The following is a 20,877-nucleotide window of genomic DNA, read 5'->3' on the forward strand; positions in this document are numbered from 1 at the left end:
CTAGTTTTTTTTGTCCATGTAAACATAGTCAGTCCATTTGAACATTCTTTCCAGTCTGGCTGTATTGAGCCAGTCTGTTATAACTTTTTTCTTTTTTTTTTTTCCTGACTGGGCTATTGTTCAGATTATTAGTAGAATACAGGTCAATATTTCAATCAAGAGGCTTGCTTTCAAGTAAACTTGAAGATTTTATTCATAACTGTGCCCATTAAGGAAAAATTGGATCCTTTGGTGATTAGACCCAGTTGTGACATCATCACATTTGAGGGGGAGAGAGTAAGGGTATGCTTAATAAAGGAAAGAAAAAGCAGATGCTGGAGATATGAATGGGATGAGAAGTGGACTCTGATTAGCCTGACCCAGGTTGTAATTGTAGAACTGAAACAACAGCTGAAAACTACAGAAGATAAACATAACCTAATGACTGTTAAACAGCAATATAGCAGCGGTGAGCTTTAGTTTCCCTCTCTCTGAACTAATCCTATGCTTCATGTCTTGTTTCCTAGGTGCTTCAAGTGGGCAGAGGGGTTTCCTGGGTTGCATGCGCGCTCTGAGGATAAATGGTGTCACCTTTGACCTGGAGGAGAGGGCAAAGGTGACTTCAGGGGTTAATCCAGGCTGCCGTGGCCACTGCAGCAGCTATGGGATGAACTGCAGGAATGGTGGGAAATGTGTAGAGCAGTATAATGGATACTCGTGCGACTGCTCCCTCACCGCTTATGATGGACCCTTCTGCACCAATGGTATAGCCTTAAAACCCAATATAGATCTTTCATTAATGATAAGTAGTTTTGTAAAACAGTTTCATATAATTTTAATTCACTTCATCCTTCTGTTGTGATTTATGTGCATGTATCAGATGTAGGTGGCTACTTTGAGACAGGAACCCTGGTGCGCTACGACTTCCTACCAGAGTCAGGACCTTCTGCGCTGCAAGAGGTTAAAAGCTTACTCGGTTTGGGTGTTCCAAGTGAAGCCAACCTGACTGAGGAGGAACTGGTGTTAAGCTTTAGCACCTACAGTGCTCCTAGCATCCTGGTCTACATCAGTTCCAGGACACAAGACTATATGGCTGTGGTGCTCAGACACAATGGTGGGTCCATTAATATCATATCTGATTGAATTTTTAATTTATAAATACATTTTTCAAGATATATGTATGTATATTTTTATGTCCAGGCACTCTCCAGATCCGCTACAGTCTAGGAGGGCTATCAGTACCATACACCATAGATGTTGATCATCGTAACATGGCTAACGGACAACCACATTTTGTCAACATAACTAGGAACCTAAGGGAGATAAGACTAAAGGTTAGTTCTTTCTGCCAGTAAAGTCTCTTGACGTTACAATACTGAATAATGTTACAGGGTTTAGAGAGTTATTTATTCCATAACAGGTAATGGTAAATGGAAATGTAGTTACTCAATTGACACTTGTTAACAAAAAAGTAACAAGTAACAACATATTAGCCAGTTAGATATCCCACAGTTGGCTTAACCTTGAAAATGGAATCATGTTATTCTTTGACAAGAATGTACTAAAAATTATAGTCAATAAAATAATATCTATCAGTTAAACACACACACACACACACACACACACACACACACACACACACACACACACACACACACATATACAGTTGAAACCAGGTGTTTACATTCACTGTGTTAAAAGACACATAAACATTTTTTCCTCACTGTCTGAAGTTAAATCAGACTAAACCTCTCCTGTTTTAGGTCAGTTAGGATTACTAAAATTATTTCTGTTTGCTAGACGCCACAGTAATGAGAGATAGAATTTCTTAGAGAATTTTTTATTACTTTCTTCAAAGTCAGAAGTTTACATACACAAAGATTACTATGTCTTTAAACAATGAAGGAAAGCCCTGATGATGATGTCATGGCTTTGGAAGCTTCTGATAGGTTAACAGACAACATTTGAGTTAATTGGAGGCACACCTGTGGATGTATTTTAAGGCTACACCTCAAACACACTGCTTCCTTGTTTGACATCATGGGAAAATCAAAAGAAATCAGCCAAGATATCAGGAAGAGAATTGTGGAGCTCCACAAGTCTGGTTCATCCTTGGGTACAATTTCCAGATGCTTGAAGGTGCCACGTTCATCTGTTCAAACAATTATACGCAAGTATAGACACCATGGGAATGTCCAGCCATCATACCGCTCAAGAAGGAGACAGATTCTATGTCCCAGAGATGAACGTGTTTTGGTCCGAAACGTGTCAATCAACCCCAGAACAAAAGCTAAAGACCTTGTCAAGATGATGGCTGAAGCTGGTAATAGAGTGTCATTCTCCACAGTGAAACGAGTCCTGTACCGACATGGGCTGAAAGGCCATTCAGCGAGGAAGAAGCCATTAATCCAAAAGCAAAATAAAAAAGCCAGATTACAGTTTGTAAATACACACAGGGACAAAGACCTTAATTTTTGGAGACATGTCCTGTGATCTGATGAAACTAAAGTGGAACTGTTTGACCATAATGACCATCGTTACATTTGGAGAAAAAAGGGGGAAGCTTGTAAGCCTGAGAACACCATCCCAACTGGTGCTAGCATGATGTTGTGGGGCTGTTTTGTCGCAGGAGGAACTGGTGCACTTCATAAAATAGACGACATCATGAGGAAAGAACATTATGTGGAAATATTGAAGCAATATCTCAAGACATCAGCCAGGAAGTTAAAGCTTGTGTGACAATGACCCTAAGCATACTGCCAAAGTAGTTACAAAGTGGCTTAAGGACAACAAAATCAATGTTTTGGAGTGGCCATCACAAAGCCCCTATCTCAATCCCATAGAAAATTTGTGGGCAGATCTGAAAAGGCATGTGCGAGTGAGGAGGCCTACAACTCTGACTCAGTTACACAAGTTCTGTCAGGAGGAATGGACCAGAATTCCAGCAGACTATTGTGAGAAGCTTGTGGAAAGATACCCAAAGCGTTTGACCCAAGTCATACAGTTTAAAGGCAATGCTACCAAATATTAAGGAAATGTATGTAAACTTCTGACTTTGAAGAAAGTAATAAAAAATTCTCTAAGAAATTCTCTCTCTCACTATTGTGGCATTTAGCAAATAGAAATAATTTTGGTAATCCTAACTGACCTAAAACATGAGAGGTTTAGTCTGATTTAACTTCAGACAGTGAGGAAAAAAGGTTTATGTGTCTTTTAACACAGTGTATGTAAACATCTGGTTTCAACTGTATATACATACACTTACTAACAGTATGTCAAATAAGTAATTGCATAAGTATTCTGCCTCTTTAGAGTGATTGACCTAATTCAGCGGAGGACCAGCCAGATGGTTCATTGACACTTCCACAATATGTTTATTAAAACACACGGAGGTGTGAAATACTGTTTCTCCTTGTCCCACTGTGCTACGGGGCGGCTGTGGCTCAGTAGGTAGAGTGGGTTGTCCACGAACCAGAGGGTTAGCGGCTCAATCCTGGAATGTGCTACGTGCCGAAGTGTCCTTGAGCAAGACACTGAATCCCCAGTTGCTCCCAGTGCGTGGCACTGTGTGCTTGTGTGAGCAAATGGTTAGATGTGTCTGTGATAGGAGTGTAATGGTACACACAAGTCACAGTTCGGTACGTACCTCGGTGTGGGGGTCACGGTTCGGTACAGATTTGGTACAACAGGAAAAAAGAAACAAAAACTCACACATGTATAAAACAAGCTTTTTTCATTTATTTCCAACAACTGACACCTCGTGATACAAAAGTAAAAAATAGAATAAAACATAAAACAAATGCATTAGGAGGGTTCTCATACAGTCAGGTCCATAAATATTGGGACATCGACACAATTCTAATCTTTTTGGCTCTATACACCACCACAATGGATTTGAAATGAAACGAACAAGATGTGCTTTAACTGCAGACTTTCAGCTTTAATTTGAGGGTATTTACATCCAAATCAGGTGAACGGTGTAGGAATTACAACAGTTTGTATTCATGGGTTTCATCAGGTCCCTTTCCACAGGTGTTTTAATCAAGCACCATGCAGTCTACATTCATAATCTAGGTGCTTGATTTTAAACACCTGTGGAAAGGGACCTGGTGAAACCCATGAATATGTGCCTCCCACTTTTTAAGGAACCAAAAGTAATGGGACAAATTAACAATCATAAATCAAACTTTCACTTTTTAATACTTGGTTGCAAATGCTTCGCAGTCAATTACAGCCTGAAGTCTGGAACGCAAAGACATCACCCGACGCTGGGTTTCATCCCTGGTGATGTCTGTGAAGGTTCTCAGTCATCCAGGTCATGGTATATCCAACAAAGGTTAAAAAAGGCAACTGGACTTGTAGAGTTTTTTTGAGAAGACGTTTCAGACGTTAACTTTTGTTGGACATCCCTGGTGATGCTCTGCCAGGCCTCTACTGCAACTGTCTTCAGTTCCTGTTTGTTCTTGGGGCGTTTTCCCTTCAGTTTTGTCTTCAGCACGTGAAATGCATGCTCAATCTTTTTTCTTTTATTTAATATGCTACTCACTCGGATGTATTCGCCGTATGACTGCATGCACCAAACTGTGAAGCCCATAAGTCGACATATTAATATAGGTGGTTGAATGGGCACTGATGACATGTAGTGCAGAAATATCATAAATATATAAAAATTGTTCAAATAGTTGTGCAGTATTTGTTGCGCAAGTGTCTAAAGAAATGGAGGCATTGCTGAGCTCTCTTAGTGAGTGCTGTGGTGTTTTCAGTCCAGGAGATGTCCTCTGTGATGTGCACCCCCCAGGAACTTGGTGCTCATGATCCTCTCCACAACGGAGCTGTTGAATGTCACACGGGAGTGTTGGTGTCGATGTTGGGCTTTCCTGAAGTGAATAACAATCTCCTTTGTTTTCCCTACATTGTTGGGTTTTCACTACCTCCCCAGGTGTTGTATGTCCTCTCTGTACGTTTGTCGCTGGTGAGGCCAGTGTTCTTTGCTGTTTGCTGTTGGTGAATAATGAAATAAAGACTCCTACCGGCCGACAAGTTTTATTTCTTTGCAAGAAAAGGTCAGTCCCCACCCAAGCGGTAATAGTGAAGAAAAGACCCTGAGCATGGGAAGACATAGATATTTATACCTGAATTACAACTGGGGTCAGTGCAACAGGGCAGTAGTCATTCAGTTGCAAGAGACTTCTTTGGCACCGCAATGATGGTAAATGTCTTGAAGCACTTTGGTTCCACTGCTTGTCTCAGCGAGGTACAGAAGATGTCCGTGAAGACCTCTTTCAGTTGATCTGCACAGTTTTTCAGTACTTTCTCTGGAAGGTTGTCTGGTCGAGCAGCCTTGTGGGCATTGATCCTGGTTTATGAGATATGAACATGTAGTGGTTGTATCGCCCCCTACAGCCCGAATTTCACGAAACTTGGCATGATTGTACACAAGTATATTATAGTGTTGGCTGCTAAGTTTCATAAGGACTGGGTGCATACTTCAAAAGTTATAGTCATATGAAATATTTGCATGTCACGTGTAGCGCCCCCTGTAGATGTAATGTCATGCAACTTGATGGGCGTCTGCACAATATGTTACAGATTGTGTATGCCAAATTTCATGAAGCCAGCTATTGCAGTTTTTGAGATATTGAAATGTTGCTTTTATAGCGCCCCCTAGAGACCAAGGTCACAAAAGTTGGGATGCTTGTACAGAATCATATTATAATCAATGATATGCAGTTTGATTAAGTTTGGGTATATACTTCACATGCCATACCGTAAAAAATAATTCACCAGTAACTTAAAGGAACAGTATGTAAGATTGTGGCCAAAACTGGCCAAAACTGGTACTGCAATCACTTTCAAAATACTGTAGAACGGTGTATCCCCTCCAGCCTCCCCCCTGACTCGAGGTTGCCAGGTTACCGAAGTAACGTTAGGCTACTCAATACGTCTCCCTTCACATTGCCATAATCGACGTGCTAATGTTGTTTTCCTCGGCGTTTCAGCATAATGACAGAGAAACGGGCTCATAATGCATTGCTAATGTTAGCAATGACGACTCGCCGTTTTTATTTCCCAAACAATTCCTTACCTTTTCAATTCGATGACCCACCTCCTCCGTATGCGCTAACGTAACGTTACTTTGCACGAACATGCATAACTTTGTTCGACTGTCGTGAATATTTTAAATGTCCATTTACATTATGTACAAGTAAGTTAGCCAAGAGAAAATTAGCAACGTTGGCATCTGTCTTCAAATTATTCACCGTTTTCAGCCGTCTCCATCTTTCAAAGGCATCTCCTATACAAATCCTTGTTTATTTCGGACTTTGTCACGACGTAGTTCGGATTCATAACGAGGTCTAAGGTTTCGTAACGTTATACATGTTTTATCCGACACGTTCGTAGCTGCAGCTGTGGTAACTAGAGCAGAGCTGGCAACCCGTATTACGAAACTCTACTGACTTTGTGATTGGTAGATAGGTGGAGGGTGGCGCCTCAGACCAAAACACAACATGACAACAATAACATCAGTTGAGGGCTGCAACTTTCACTTTTAAATGACAATATCCTGGCCGGACCACTGTTGTCAGTGATATAAGTATTTGAAATGAACATGATTTCTTCATGTCTAGTGACATATCAGGGCCATTTTATGATTAATTGAAATACATTTCTTACATACTGTTCCTTTAATTAATAATCCTGCTAAAGTTATTTTAAGAACTTTTCATTATCTTTGTCCATAAAAGATACTTGCTAAGTCTGGTAATTGGATGAATGGGCTAAGAGGAGTTGATTTTGCTTTGAAGCGCAAATATTTCAAAACGGCGGAAACAATGGCAGGTGGGAATGGGCTAGACCTAGTTCATTACAACCAGGGCTATGTAAGGAATCAGAGGGAGAAAGAATTTTGTTTGTAAGGCACACGGTTTTCGAGATATGAGCCAAAACGTAAATTGGCTTATTGTAGCACCACTTAGCTGCAGGCATGTGTATTGACACCTTGGAGAAATGACATGCTAGGACTTCTACCAAGTTACCAGGTTTGACGCCTTTCGCCCTTGCAGTTTGTCCTGGGCAGACACTTTAAGCTAATCAGAAAAAGAAAAATTATCATCATAATAAAAAGAATAAAAATCGCAACAAAATCATTAGGGGTCCTGCAACGTTGTTGCATGAACCCCTAATAACTAGATGATCTTCCGATCAATCATAAAGGGGGACCATGCCTGAGCAGGACGTAGAGGCATAAGCGGGTCGGACACAGCCTAAAAGGAGGAAAAGTGTCTACGGAGGAATCCTTTGGCTGACAAGTGAATGAGAGTCAGACAGGTCAGAACTGACAGGAGGTCAAGTGCCAACTCAGTAGGAGATAGGACTGAAATATTTACACATCACCAGTAGCGCCCCCTATCGACCGTATTGCAATTTTCCAAAACTGACTACAAGCACAGCCGGGTGGTCATGACACCACTTAGCTAAAGAAGTGGGAACGCGTTAGAAAAAATTCACCCCTCGTACAGTTGTCGTGAATAGTGAAATAAGGCACTGAGACTAAAACCGTTTTTTGTACCAGGCTGTAAACACGTTCAATATTGCTGTAAATTTGGGCATTTTAACATGGGAGTCTATGGGGATTTGCTCCCTTTTGGAGCTCGCTGAACTGCAGTTTTTTGCACTTGCGCATGGGCTTCAATTTTCAGACCCGGAAGTTGCTGCCTGAGCAAGCGGCTGCGGCCTAACACAAAGGCTAGCCATGGCGCACTAACCCAGAGGCTTATGTTAGCAGCAGCAGCAGCATTGGCAGTCAAAATTTCCGCAGGAAATTTCAAGTTTAATTTTGTAAAACACTGGGATACTGGATGATGACGATTAGCAACTGTACTGACACATTAAATGGATAAAATCATCACAGAATACCTTCACCATGGATTTGGAAATGATACCATTTCAGTGTATTTTGATTTCATATCCAAAATCTACAGGTAAATAAATAATAAATAATAATAAAACTGGGAACATACCTCGTTTTTATTTTCCTCCGTTCCTCTCCTTCTCGTCTCAGCTCCTGCTCCTCTCCAGCTCAAACCGGTTCTTTTTGTGGGCTTTTCAACTGAAAGTAGCTCTAACCAATGAGAGTGAAGGAACACATGTGGAGAGCTGCGCTCTCATTGGCCAGACTGATTAAGATGTAAACAAAACATAGGTCTAACTGGAAATAGTGTGGATTTACCAATAAAACAAACTTTTCATGACAAAACAGCAAGGTAACAGAAATTGCATGACCGTGGTTCGGCGAAGCAGTCTCTGCTTGCCGTACTTGGCTTGTCTCTGTGCTGCTGTGGTGTAGCAGCGTGTGCCGTGCAACGTCGGAATCCATGGAGTCTCCTTTTTCATATGAAGGGCAGCTTGTGGGTTTTTCGTGTGGGTCGACACATCGGTGCTTAATTAAGTTTGATATTTAGTTGTTTTATTTTAGTTGTGTTTGGGTCATGTAAATACGGTTAACGTTAGCCCAGAATCTGTGGTTTAATTTGATGTGCAATATGCTTATAATTGTATGTCTCACTGTATGTTTCACCACATAAGACGAACTAAATGCAGCCCAATTTTCAACGTCTATTTTTGTGCTAAATTTGGAGTACAAAAAGACGACTAAACTAAGTTCAATGACCATTTTGGGGCTAAATTTGGGCTAAAAAAGACGACTAAACACAGCCCAATTTTTAACAACTTTTTTGGGAGCTAAATTTAGACAAAAAAAAATTTAAAAAAAGGACAACTATACAAAGCCCAACTATTTTTGGGCTAAATTGAGGCCATGACGGGCCGACCAGATTTAGCCCAAAAACAATGTCTAAATGACGTCTGGTGTTTGGTGGGTACAGCCCGAATTTCATGAAACTTGGCATGATTGTACGCGAGCATATTATAATGTTGGTTCCCAACATTGTAATTCCCCCTTCTATGTCCCAACCGAGATGGCGCACCCCCAATCCCCCACACCTAAAAAAAATAAATAAAATAATGACCAGAACACATACACTACCGGTCAAAAGTTTTAGAACACCCTAATTTTTCCAGTTATTTATTGCAATTCAAGTCATGCAAGTCTATGAATAGCTTGAAATGGTACAAAGGTAAGTACTGAACAGCCAGAGGTTAAGAAAAAAAAAGGTTTGGTTACCCAAAACTGAAAAATAATGTACATTTCAGAATTACACAAAAAGGCCTCTTTCAGGGAACACGAAGTGGGTTAACAATTTAAAGCTTTTCTGCAGCAATGAAGGTTGAATCAGCCTTGAAAGCTGGTGCTACTAATTCCTGAAGGTGTTCTGACTTTTCTTGATTACTTACAACCCCCTCTGTCTGCATAAAAGCAGTGTTGGAACACCCTGTGGTACCAAACCCTCATGAGCATCAGGTGAACAGTATTGTACTGCAGAAATAGTGTGTTGCTACAAAAATGGTGAGAAAAAGGCAATTAACAATGGAAGAGAGACAGACCATCATAACACTTAAAATGTAGGTCTTTCCTACAGGGAAAATGCAAAGAAAGTCAAGGTGGCAGTGAGTACAGTTTTCTTCACCATCAAAAGGCACTCAGAAACTGGGGGAAACTCTGACAGGAAGAGGTCTGGCAGACCCAAAGCCACAACTGGATCAGAGGACAAGTTTCTGAGAGTTAACAGCTTGCGTGATAGGCGGCTCACAGGACAACAGCTTCAAGCACAGCTTAATAGTGGTCGTAGTAAGCAAGTCTCAATTTCAACTGTGAAGAGAAGACTTTGAGCTGCAGGTTTGACAGGACGAGTTGCATTAAGAAAGCCATTGCTAAGATGTCAGATTAAGACAAAGAGGCTCGCCTGGGCCATGAAACACCGCCATTGGACTACTGGAAGACTGGAAGAAGGTATTATGGACTGATGAATCAAAATTTCAAATCTTCGGTTCATCACGCAGGATCTTTGTATGCTGTCGAGTAGGCGAGAGGATGGTTCCACAGTGTGTGACATCAACGGTCAAACATGGAGGAGGAAGTGTGATGGTCTGGGGCTGTTTTGCTGGATCCAGGGTCAGTGGCATGTACAGAGTGAGAGGCACCCTGAACCAAAACAGCTACCACAGCATTCTGCAGCACCATGCAATACCCTCTGGTATGCGCCTAGTTGGTCAGAGGTTCATCCTACAGCAAGATAATGACCCAAAACACAAGTCCAAGCTATGCCAGAACTACCTCAGGAAAAAAGAACAAGATGGTAAGCTTGAAAACATGGAGTGGCCAGCACAGTCTCCAGACTTGAACCCCATCAAGCTGGTTTGGGATGAACTGGACAGAAGAGTGAAAGCCAAGCAACCTACAAGTGCCACACATTTATGGGAACTTCTGCAACAGACTTGGGAAGAACTTTCTGAAGAATATTTGATTTCTATTGTAGAAAGAATGCCACGAGTGTGTTCAGCTGTTATATCTGCCAAAGGTGGCTACTTTGATGAGTCAAAAGTTTAGAAGACATTTTGGTCTATAAATTGATTCCATGATTTCTTTTTCAACTCAAATTGCTGAGAGTTGAAAAAGCGTGAGTTAGTTTTTTATTTCACACATTGTAATCAATACAAACATCAACCTTTTTTGAACAAATAAAAGTAAACTTTACTGTGTAATTATGTTCAGTGTAACAGGTTTGCGTTTGCGTGGGAGCCCGTCAAAAACTTGTCCATCTCATCGCTAGCAGTGTCCTTTATTGATTCATTCATTCCATCTGGAGGGTGACACGGGAATCAATTGTTGCTCCCATCCCATCCCGAGCCCACAAAAATACTCCCGTCATATCCCGATCACGTGACTGCCCCCGAAAAAATCCCGAGATAAAGACTCCCAAATCCCGTCCAGCTCCCTATGTTGTATCTAAAGCTTGGCGCACTCACCGCATTGCAGTGTCATTTTTTAATTTAATCTCCGGCTCCGTCCTCCGTCCTGGTCCTGCCCGCTCCCGTTGATTATTTGCTCTATCCCGTCCCTATCGTTATCTACAGTGAAATTGACTCCCGTACTGCGGGACCCCCCACAGAACTAAACTGAATAATTTGTGGTATTCTTAAACTTTTGACCGGTAGTGTATGTAATAAAATAGTCACGATCACAACAATAAACGCAATAAACTGAAACACTAACATTTTCAATATAATGAAATAAAGTTACACAAGCTTCGCAATGAGGATGGATGACAGGCTCAGGCTCAGAGGCAGAAAGCAGATAAGTTCAGGGACATGTTACTATATGTTGAGCCGCGTTTAAACAAAAATTGTAGCAACTTGAAGCTGCTTGACCCCTAAGGGCAGGCTTTACCATAGAGCTGAAAAAAAATAAATAAAAAAATCACAACACCGCCATATTGGCAGGAAAGTACACTTGTGCCCTAGGATGCAAGAATAGTCGGGCACAAGCAAAGGGGAAATAGTTTTATAGGATTCCCAAAGATCCCTCAAAACGACAGATGTGGATCACTGCAATAAAACAAGCAAGAAGGAGGCATGAGAAAACAGAGCGATCACTGTATCAAGTACAGAATCCAGCATTTTCCAATAATGTCCTGTTTATTTAGCATATATTTTGACGCAATGTCCAGATTTCTTAGGCAAGTTAGGTTAATGTTTATGATTACAACGGGTTGTTGCTCATTCAGCACTAAAACTGCTCACAATGAGAAAGAAAATAGGGATTAAACAGTGGTTATTGTAGTGACCTTACTGGCATGAACCTCCTCAGAAAAATTTGTCAATAGGAAAGACTAAAAACGATAGAAAGTTAATGAGGCTGAATACTGCAGGCCAGGAACACTCACTGCTCAAAAAAAAGCACACCTGGGGTATGGGTCTGTGATATATAAACTGTCGAGTTTTGCCTTGTACTGGTGAATTTCTATCCGTTTAAAGTGCACTGTAGGCCCGAAATCAGCATTGGTGCCATTCCCCTTCCTCAGAATGTTTCTGTGTCAACAGAAGAAGTCACGTGACTAGTAAGTTGTGCATTTGGCTGCGAACCCCCACCTGAAAATATTCAGGAAACCACACTGAACATTTGTTAAATGTTCAAAAATTATCGGTTTCACGGCATTTGATGGGTGCACGAGTTTCCCATTAATTAACTACGACAAATGGCGGCCTGCCAAAGTCTTGCACAGGAATAGCTATCACTCTGCAAACAACATTTGTTAGGTCGCTAAATCAGTCACAGTGTTGTTCACGTTAAAGCTTCCATAAACGTTTAGCACTGTGGTCGTGTTCAAAAGCTAATGAGCTGCTGCTACAAGATACGACAAAGCTAAAACTGCAGACAATATAAATGAACATAAAGTTAACTAGGCAGTATGGGTTGACCGAAATTACTTGCAATTTAGTGAACCGAGCGGTCATTTGCATTTCTAGGTGGGCCAGTCAGAGTGTCTTACGATGTACATTGTAATGACATAATGCCTCAGCCAACTAGAGTGGCGTTGACTGGTTCAAATCATAATGGTCGGGTTCCACACAGCCTACACCCCGCGAATTTCACACATTTATATGGAATATGAATATTCCATATAAATAATGTATTAATAATTAATGTTATTAATAATTTATGTTCATATTCATTAATCAGGTTGATAACAATTTTGATATTTGTCTTACATAAAAAAAAAAAATACTTGTCAATTTTTTCTGCACCTGTCTTAGACGTCCATATGACCTCCAAAAAACTTCTCTGGTCTGAAGATCAAATGTTGAACTGCATATTGACATCCAAGTGGGGTCATGGTTAGATGTCCAAATAGGGGATCGACCAACGCAATATAGCCGGGCTATTCAATTGGCGCCCCCCGGGCCTGGTCCAGCCCCTGAGGAATTTTGTACCGGCCCTTACAGTGTCATGTAGTTATTACATATGGATAGTCTAATACGGGCATGACTATGGCTATTGTACATTCTCTCGTGCAGTAGGAGATGGAACGCACACGTTAAAGTCGGACCTGTATTTTAAGGAACCGCACATGACCGATCAAAGTCGGCGTTAGCCATTCATGCTCGAGTGCAACGCTCTCTGAGTGCTGACTGTATATCTGACCGCTCTGACTTCTTTCTTTCATGCACAAAGGTTGGCTAACAAGACAAAATATCCCTCTCTACTTTAAAAAAAAAAAAAAAAAGTTCAGTAGTTGTCCATATCAAGAGGGTTGCCAACCGTCCCTTGAAAAACAGAATCGTTCTGTATTTAGAAACAAAAGTACGCGTCCCGCATTGAGCGGAAACAGGACGCACTTTGTCCCGTATTACTGTGAGAATCAAAAATAGTGAGTAAAATGTCAATGGAATGAATGAACAACAGGGCGCTTTATGTGAAAATTTATGGTTAACTAAATTCCCAGGCTGTCTCCTGCTCTGTGACCAATGAGCTGACGGCGGGAATCCTGCTCATCTCATTGGTCGAGGTACTGTTGTTTGCGAAGAAGATACCGGAAGACAAAGCAACAACTTTTCCTCACACTTTCTGTTTGAACTTTTCTTCTTGCACTTTTACAAGAGGAATGTTCCGCTTTCTATTGTTTTATATTCATTTATACAGTTTTAAGTTAAGCAGGACAGGTTTCTGTTAGTTATTTTGTATTAAAAATAAATTCTTGAATAATAATTTGTTTTCACGTGTTCATATCACTCATGCAAAAAATTCACCACGCCGGGAATGGTGAAGGCAATCGGGTTGGCTGGCCCTGCCGGCCCTGCCAATGAGGTGTCCCTTATTTATTTTTCAGGGAGTTGGCAAGCCTTTGTGCACATATTGTTCTGCATTTACAAAATAGAACACATTGACTCCTTCAGTATGCTGTTGTAATTTATTTGTTACCATGATTACTTTTATTCTCCTGCCCCTTAGTTTGCCTCAGTTTCATGAGCTGGGCCCAATTCCCAATTAATTGAATAGCCCTGCAATATAGACATGATCTGCACGTCCATCAGACGTCTAATGTTTAGTGGGATTGTTACGTCCCTAGGTGTGTCCAGGGGAAAATCAGGGACAAACACAATACAACTAATGAGATCAAGTCTGGTGTGTTGAAAGTTAAAAATTTATTGAAATACAAAAGATAACTAAACAAAAATCTCCTCGAAACAAAAACCGTGGGGAAGATTTGGACCACGTGGTTGTGCCAAATAAATGAAAGCAATAAAACAAAAGTAGGCCTGGCTAACACACTGCCATATAGAAAACAACAAACAAAGGGGCCTAAATATCTTTTCTACTAAAAATGTTACCAAAACTACATAGGTGGCACCAACCAATGATCCTAGTGTGTATAACAAAGGATCACCTACGTGGCGTAAAGGGTACCCCAATCTTACCTCTGGTCCTCACCTTCCACCACAACTGAAATAAATCAAACAAAAAGGGTCCACATGTCTCAATACCATGGTAGGCGAAAGAAAACAAAAGAACAATCGAGCAGGGTAACGAGCAGAGATTGAACCATGTGGTTCCCAAAACAATCACAAGCAGTCAGCGCAACTACCAAGCAGCATCAGGTCAGGTGCTGGGGAAGTAGCCGGTGAGGAGCCTGTAGCTGGATCCTTTTGAAGTAGGTCCTGTGGTGGCAATTGGATGAAGCAACCAATCAGCAGGCTCTGCCAGACTTCCTAGGTGGAATCACTTGCAGTATCACCTGAACACACAGGGGAGGGGGAGAGAGAGAGAGAAACAAAAAGTACACTGCCCCTGACTAGCACGAAACAGGGATAGAGAAGAAACTTAACCAACTGATAAATGGCAGTCACAGGTAACTGTAATAATCCGTTCTTTGGTGTTTACTATGCCTTATTAAGTCTCGAGTGAATGTAGCCTACTGGGAACACTTTCTTCTGCAATCGGACGATTTTGGATCAAGTGACTCGTAATGACTCGGAATGGTCCGAATCCCTCAAAAGATCCGGGTTTTACACTACTACACTACGAGTCGTCTTGACTAATGATCCGAATCTCTCGAAAGATCCGGGTTTTACAACAACGCTGCAGCACAAATTCAGCTGCTGCACACTTCACTGCGGCGAAAATGCGTAAAAAGTAAAAAAAAAAAAAATGCACTTTCAAACGATTATAACTTGACATGCTTTAATATCATTCTTATATAGTCTACATATCATTTAGCATTTTAAGCTCAATAAATTCAGATAAGATTTGACCGGAATTTCAAACATTTGTCCGGTAAATCCAGCTTCACACAGATATGTGCTTGCAAAAGGAACCAGCCGTTTCAGAGCACACAGTGAGATCTCTGGGTACTCATCTCTTGCTCCAAACCAGAATTCCTCCACTGGCACTCATGAATTTAGTCTTTGTCATATGACTTGTGCAGTCATGTGATCGTAGCCGTCAATCAAGATGAGCCAGCGCAGATATTTTATTTTGAACTCGATTTATATTTGTTAAAATTGAAAGAATACAGTTTAAGATTGTGTGTGGTGTTTTTAATCATAATTAAAAAAAAAATAAAAATAGTTGAAAAAATGTTGAGCCACGCACATTAGTTCCACTTTTTGCGTTAATAATTACTGTATAATCTTCGTTTGGAGGGAGGGGGCACGGGGGGAGGGGGGGTGGGGGTTCCAGACTCAGTGTTACGGGGCCACTGGCCCCTGTTAACCCCCCCCCCCCCCCCCCCCAGAACAGCCACAAACTAAATTGGCAAGGCTAGCATTGTTCGGCTTTTCCCAAAATTCACTTTCTAGCCTTTAATTTCTTCTTCATATTGAGTCATTTTTATCTAATCCTGTGTATTTTTTAAGTTTGTTTGCTGTATAATTATACCCCGCATATAAGATTTTAAATTATATCATACAGTAATCTGATTGGCTGTACCATTGTTTAATTTGAAATGTTTTAATATGTTTTTTAAGGTTAGTGCACAGATTCTCATTCTCACACAAGTGTGACACAGAATTTAAATACTATTGAGAACCTGATATTTATTTATCTGTACAAACCACTGTATGAGTCTCACAAAATCCCAGGTCCCAGGTCCCAGGTCTGGCTCCAGATAGGTGCCCCAGTTTCCCTAATTTGGGCGAGGTGCTGCAACTCGTTTTATCATCTACATCTATGAATCGTGCTTTGTCTGCCCCCTCTCTTGAAAACAATTTGCCTTGTGAGACCCGACCAGGGGCTTCTGTCCCGGACAACACAGATCCTGCCTCAAACGCTCCACCATCATCCCTGTGTATATAATATATATTCTTCCATGTCTATTTCTTGTACATTTATATATACTACTATGCTAATTTGTACATTTTGCTTATACTATTTTATTTCATTTTATTTTATTTTATCTTATTTAATCTTTCTTTTATCCGTGGTTCTTAAGATTATTACTGCTACTGTGACCAAGCAATTTCCCTTGTGGATGAATAAAGTTTATCTAAGTCTAAGTCTAAGTTCTCAAGAAGTCCCCTGTCACAGGATTAAACGACTACAGACCAGTCGCCCTGACATCTGTGGTCATGAAATCCTTTGAACGACTGGTGCTGGCCCATCTGAAGGACATCACGGATCCCCTGCTAGACCCCCTGCAGTTTGCCTATAGAGCAAACAGGTCAGTAGATGATGCAGTCAACATGGCTCTCCACTACATCCTGCACCACCTAGACTCTGCAGGGACCTACGCACGGGTCCTATTTGTGGACTTCAGCTCTGCATTCAACACCATCGTCCCGGAGCTTCTCCACCAAAAACTGTCCCAGCTCACTGTGCCCCCCTCCACCTGTCAGTGGATTACCAGTTTCCTGACTGACAGGAGGCAGCAGGTGAAACTGGGTAACTTCACATCCAGCACTTGGTCCCTCAGCACTGGCGCCTCCCAGGGATGTGTTCTCTCCCCACTGCTCTTCTCCCTTTACACCACTGACTGCACCTCAAGGGACCCTTCTGTGAAGCTCCTGAAGTTTGCAGACGACACCACCATCACTGGACTCATCCGGGACGGCGACGAGTCTGCATACAGAAGGGAAGTGGAACAGCTGGTCCTCTGGTGCAGTCAGAACCAAATGGAGCTAAACCCGCTCAAAACTGTGGAGATGACAGTGGACTTAAGGAAGAGACCCCCATCAACATCTCCTCTCACAATACTCAACAGGACAGTCCCAACAGTAGACTCATTCAGGTTCCTAGGGTCCACAATTTCACGGGACCTGAAGTGGACCTCCCACATACACTCTGTAAGGAAGAAGGCCCAGCAGAGGCTGTACTTTCTGCGTCAGCTCAGGAAGTTCAACCTGCCTCAGGAGCTGCTGATCATCTTCTACACTGCAAAAGTCCAGTCTGTCCTGACCACATCCATCACAGTCTGGTTTGGATCCGCCACCAGGCATGACAGGGACAGACTGCAGAGAACAGTCAGGTCTGCAGAGAGGATCATTGGTACCGATCTTCTCTCCATCCAGGACCTGTACCGGTCCCGGGTCAGGAAGTGGGCCAGGAAAATCTCCTCCTGTATATATATCTGCTCATATCCTATTTTTTTATGTGTACAAATTGAGCTTTATTTTATTTAATTTATTTTTCTTTCACTTATTTAACTTGTTTCTGTGCTAGAGAGCAAAGTTGCTGGAGTCAAATTCCTTGTATGTGTACATACTTGGCCATTAAAGCTGATTCTGATTCTGATTTTGATCCCAGGATCACAGGGACATACAAATCCCTCCACGTTGAGGTGGCGATTCTTTGGAGGAAGTTGGCGATTCTTTAGAGGAGCCTACTTCTACCACAATATATTATTGCAGAATACCATGCAGCTGGTCCCTCACTTGCTGTCACCTGGCTTATGCCCTCCTCACTCTGCCCCTTACACCTTTGGCTCACCAGACCATGTACTCACATCTTCACACCAAGATGGAGCCACTCATCCCCCACCCCTGTCCTTCACAGCAGACCAGGTGAGAAAAGAGCTCAGGAAGATAAAAGCGAGGAAAGCAGCTGGACCGGATGGTATCAGCTCCAGGCTCCTTAAGTCCTGTGCAGATGAACTGTGTGGAGTTATGGAGCATGTCTTCAACCTCAGCCTTGAGCTGAGAGTGGTACCACAGATTTGGAAGACCTTGTGCGTGGTACCGGTGCCCAAAACATCGCACCCTAAAGACGTCAGCAGCTACAGACAGGTGGCTCGAACATCCCACCTGATGAAGACACTGGAGAGACTGATACTGGGACATCTCCGCTCTAAGGTGGGCCCCTCCATGGACCAACTACAGTTTGCCTACCGTCCTAATGTTGGAGTGGAGGACGCTGTTATCTTCCTGCTTCCTGTGATAATCACCTTTTTTGATTTTTCAAGTGCGTTCAACACCATCTAGCCAGTGATTCTGAGGGACAAACTGGAGATATGATGGGTGTGGACCACCAGCTGTCCACATGGATCTTGGACTACATCACAGACCGACCACAGTTTGTGATCCCTTCAGGGGACTGTCCTGGCCCCCTTTCTTTTCACCCTCTACACAGCAGACTTCAGACACAACACCGACAGCTGTGTACTGCTGAAGTTCTCTGATGACTCTGCGATTGTCGGCCTCATCACAGACGATGACGACGCAGAGTCTTTCTAACCCAAACCTTGGAGTCTCCCACATGCCTTTGGGCAAATTCTAGGTGTGATTTCATATGAGCTTTTTTCAGCAGTGGCTTCCTCTTTGCCATTCTCCTGTATAGTTTCGACTGGTGAAGATAGGTAACAGTTGTTATATGTAGAGTTTCTCCCATCTGAGCCTCTGAAGCTTTTAACACCTTCAGTGTGGTCATAGGTGTCTTGGTGGCCTCCCTCACCGGTCTTTCTTCTTGCCTGGTCAGTCAGTTTGTGAGAAAAGCCAGCTCTAGGCAGTTTTAAACAAGTGCCATACCCCTTCCATTTCTTGATGATGGATTTAACTGAACTCCACCTTTTTTTTCTTTCTTTCTTTTTATTCCCCTGGTAATTTTCCCCTGTCAAAGTCAAGTCGTCACTGTTTTGTACATATTTTTGACAAATTCCGTGCTACTGTGACAAGTTAATTTCCCATACATGGGATCAATAAACATGTCTTATCTTATCAGTGAGTTGGAAATATTTTGGAGCCCACTCCTGACTTACTTTTCAATGATATTTTCTCTGAGTTACTTGAGGTGTTCTTTTGTCTTCACATTTTAATTGTAGTAGGAATACCAATGAACCAGAGACTAGACCTCCCAGAAACAGGTGCTTTTATACTACAATCACTTGACACACACCAACTGCACTCAGGTTATCAGCATTTCACTATTTGTCACACTACTGGCATCCACTAGTTGGACCTTTCTTAAATTAGGTCAGTCACTTTAAAGGGGGTGAATATTTATGCAAACACTTATTTTACACTATATATTTTAATCAATTTTTATTAGTCTGTAAAAACAAAAAAAAAAAGTAGTTATCACTTTGACATGAGAGAAAACTTTTTGCAAAGATTTGTCGAAAAAGCCAAATTATATTGATCATGATTTCATGTATCAAAGCAACAAATGGGGAAAACTTCCCAGGGGGGTGAAGACTTTATATAGGCATTGTAATACTAGTCCTGTGTAAATAGGGCTTTAATATAGTGAAGAGGTCCAATTGTCTTTGTAAATCCCTGTTATAATATATTGATTCTATATTATGTCTACTCCTCTTGTTAATTGTTTTCATTATGATTCCACTTATAAAAGCAATTAAAGGCTAAAATGTTGGGCACTCTTATGGAAGCAAGTCCATATTTCTTTGACTTCCTTTTGAAATGGAGGCGGAAATCAGCAACCGATAACTCATAATTCGTGTACATGTATGTCTGACAGTGCTGTATGTGATGGAAAATAACATACCCTGCGGGAAAATAAAACTAATGTCTGCATGGATGGACAGAGCAGACTGAAATTCTCAGTTGATCCTGTCACTATTTCTTTCTTCTGTCCATATTCTCTAGGTGGACCATTACCCAGTGTCCATATACACCCTGCCTGAGGGATCAGACACCCAGTTCAACTTGGTCAAAACCATCTTTCTTGGAAAGGTCTTTGGTAAATGTGCTGATTAGCTTTCTTTTCTCTTACAGAATAATTACTATGATTTGGCTGTAGCCAAATCAATCTAGCACAATCTACTAATACCTTCTAGCACAAGATAGATAGATAGATAGATAGATAGATAGATAGATAGATAGATAGATAGCACTAATCAATCTAGCCTGTAGGCTAAATTATTTAGTGCTATATTGTGCTAAAAGGTATTAGTACTAGTCAGAATATTGGCACAGTCACATATATATATATATATATATATATTCCATTTTTTCCATTTTTGTAGAAACAGGACAGATTGACCCGATCCTAATCGAGCGCTACAACACGCCAGGTTTTGTGGGTTGCCTGTCGAGAGTTCAGTTGAATAGGGTGGCACCACTGAAAGCTGCTCTGCGATCGGGTATGGCGGCACCCATCACCATCCATGGGATACTGGTCCCATCCAACTGCGGAGCCTCACCCCTAACCGTCTCTCCCATGGCTTCATCTGGTGACCCCTGGCACATAGAACCTGGTAGAGATACAGTGTTGATACGGTTTCAACTTATGTTTCAAGAAACAAAGTCTAAATACATAAGAATGGCATTTATGTCATAATTCCATTGCATAACAAATGTTAACTCTATCCACAGCAGGAGTTGTTTTCCCCTTCAATGAAGATAAGGCCAGTGGTGATGGTGTGGATCGCAACTCTGCAGTAATTGGCGGTAAATCTGGTTTGAATAAAGCTTTGGAGCTGCAACTGGAGACAACTTTTAACTGTTAACACCTACAAAGACTCCACACATAATGACTGGTTCCATCATGAG

General features: G+C 41.6%; 1 protein-coding gene across 1 annotated transcript in view; it reads left to right on the top strand.

The window, feature by feature from the left end:
* Positions 1 to 20,877, top strand: part of cntnap2b (contactin associated protein 2b) — a 111,072-nt gene that overhangs the window by 89,134 nt on the left and 1,061 nt on the right. The window contains exons 19-24 of the mRNA XM_084546215.1: positions 507 to 743; positions 860 to 1,093; positions 1,180 to 1,313; positions 19,972 to 20,065; positions 20,352 to 20,582; positions 20,701 to 20,775. Of these exons, the coding sequence (XP_084402341.1) occupies positions 507 to 743; positions 860 to 1,093; positions 1,180 to 1,313; positions 19,972 to 20,065; positions 20,352 to 20,582; positions 20,701 to 20,775 (1,005 nt within the window). The remainder of the gene's footprint in view (positions 1 to 506; positions 744 to 859; positions 1,094 to 1,179; positions 1,314 to 19,971; positions 20,066 to 20,351; positions 20,583 to 20,700; positions 20,776 to 20,877) is intronic.

Source organism: Chelon labrosus, assembly GCF_963514085.1.
Source record: "Chelon labrosus genome assembly, chromosome: 6".
NCBI lineage: Eukaryota > Metazoa > Chordata > Actinopteri > Mugiliformes > Mugilidae > Chelon > Chelon labrosus.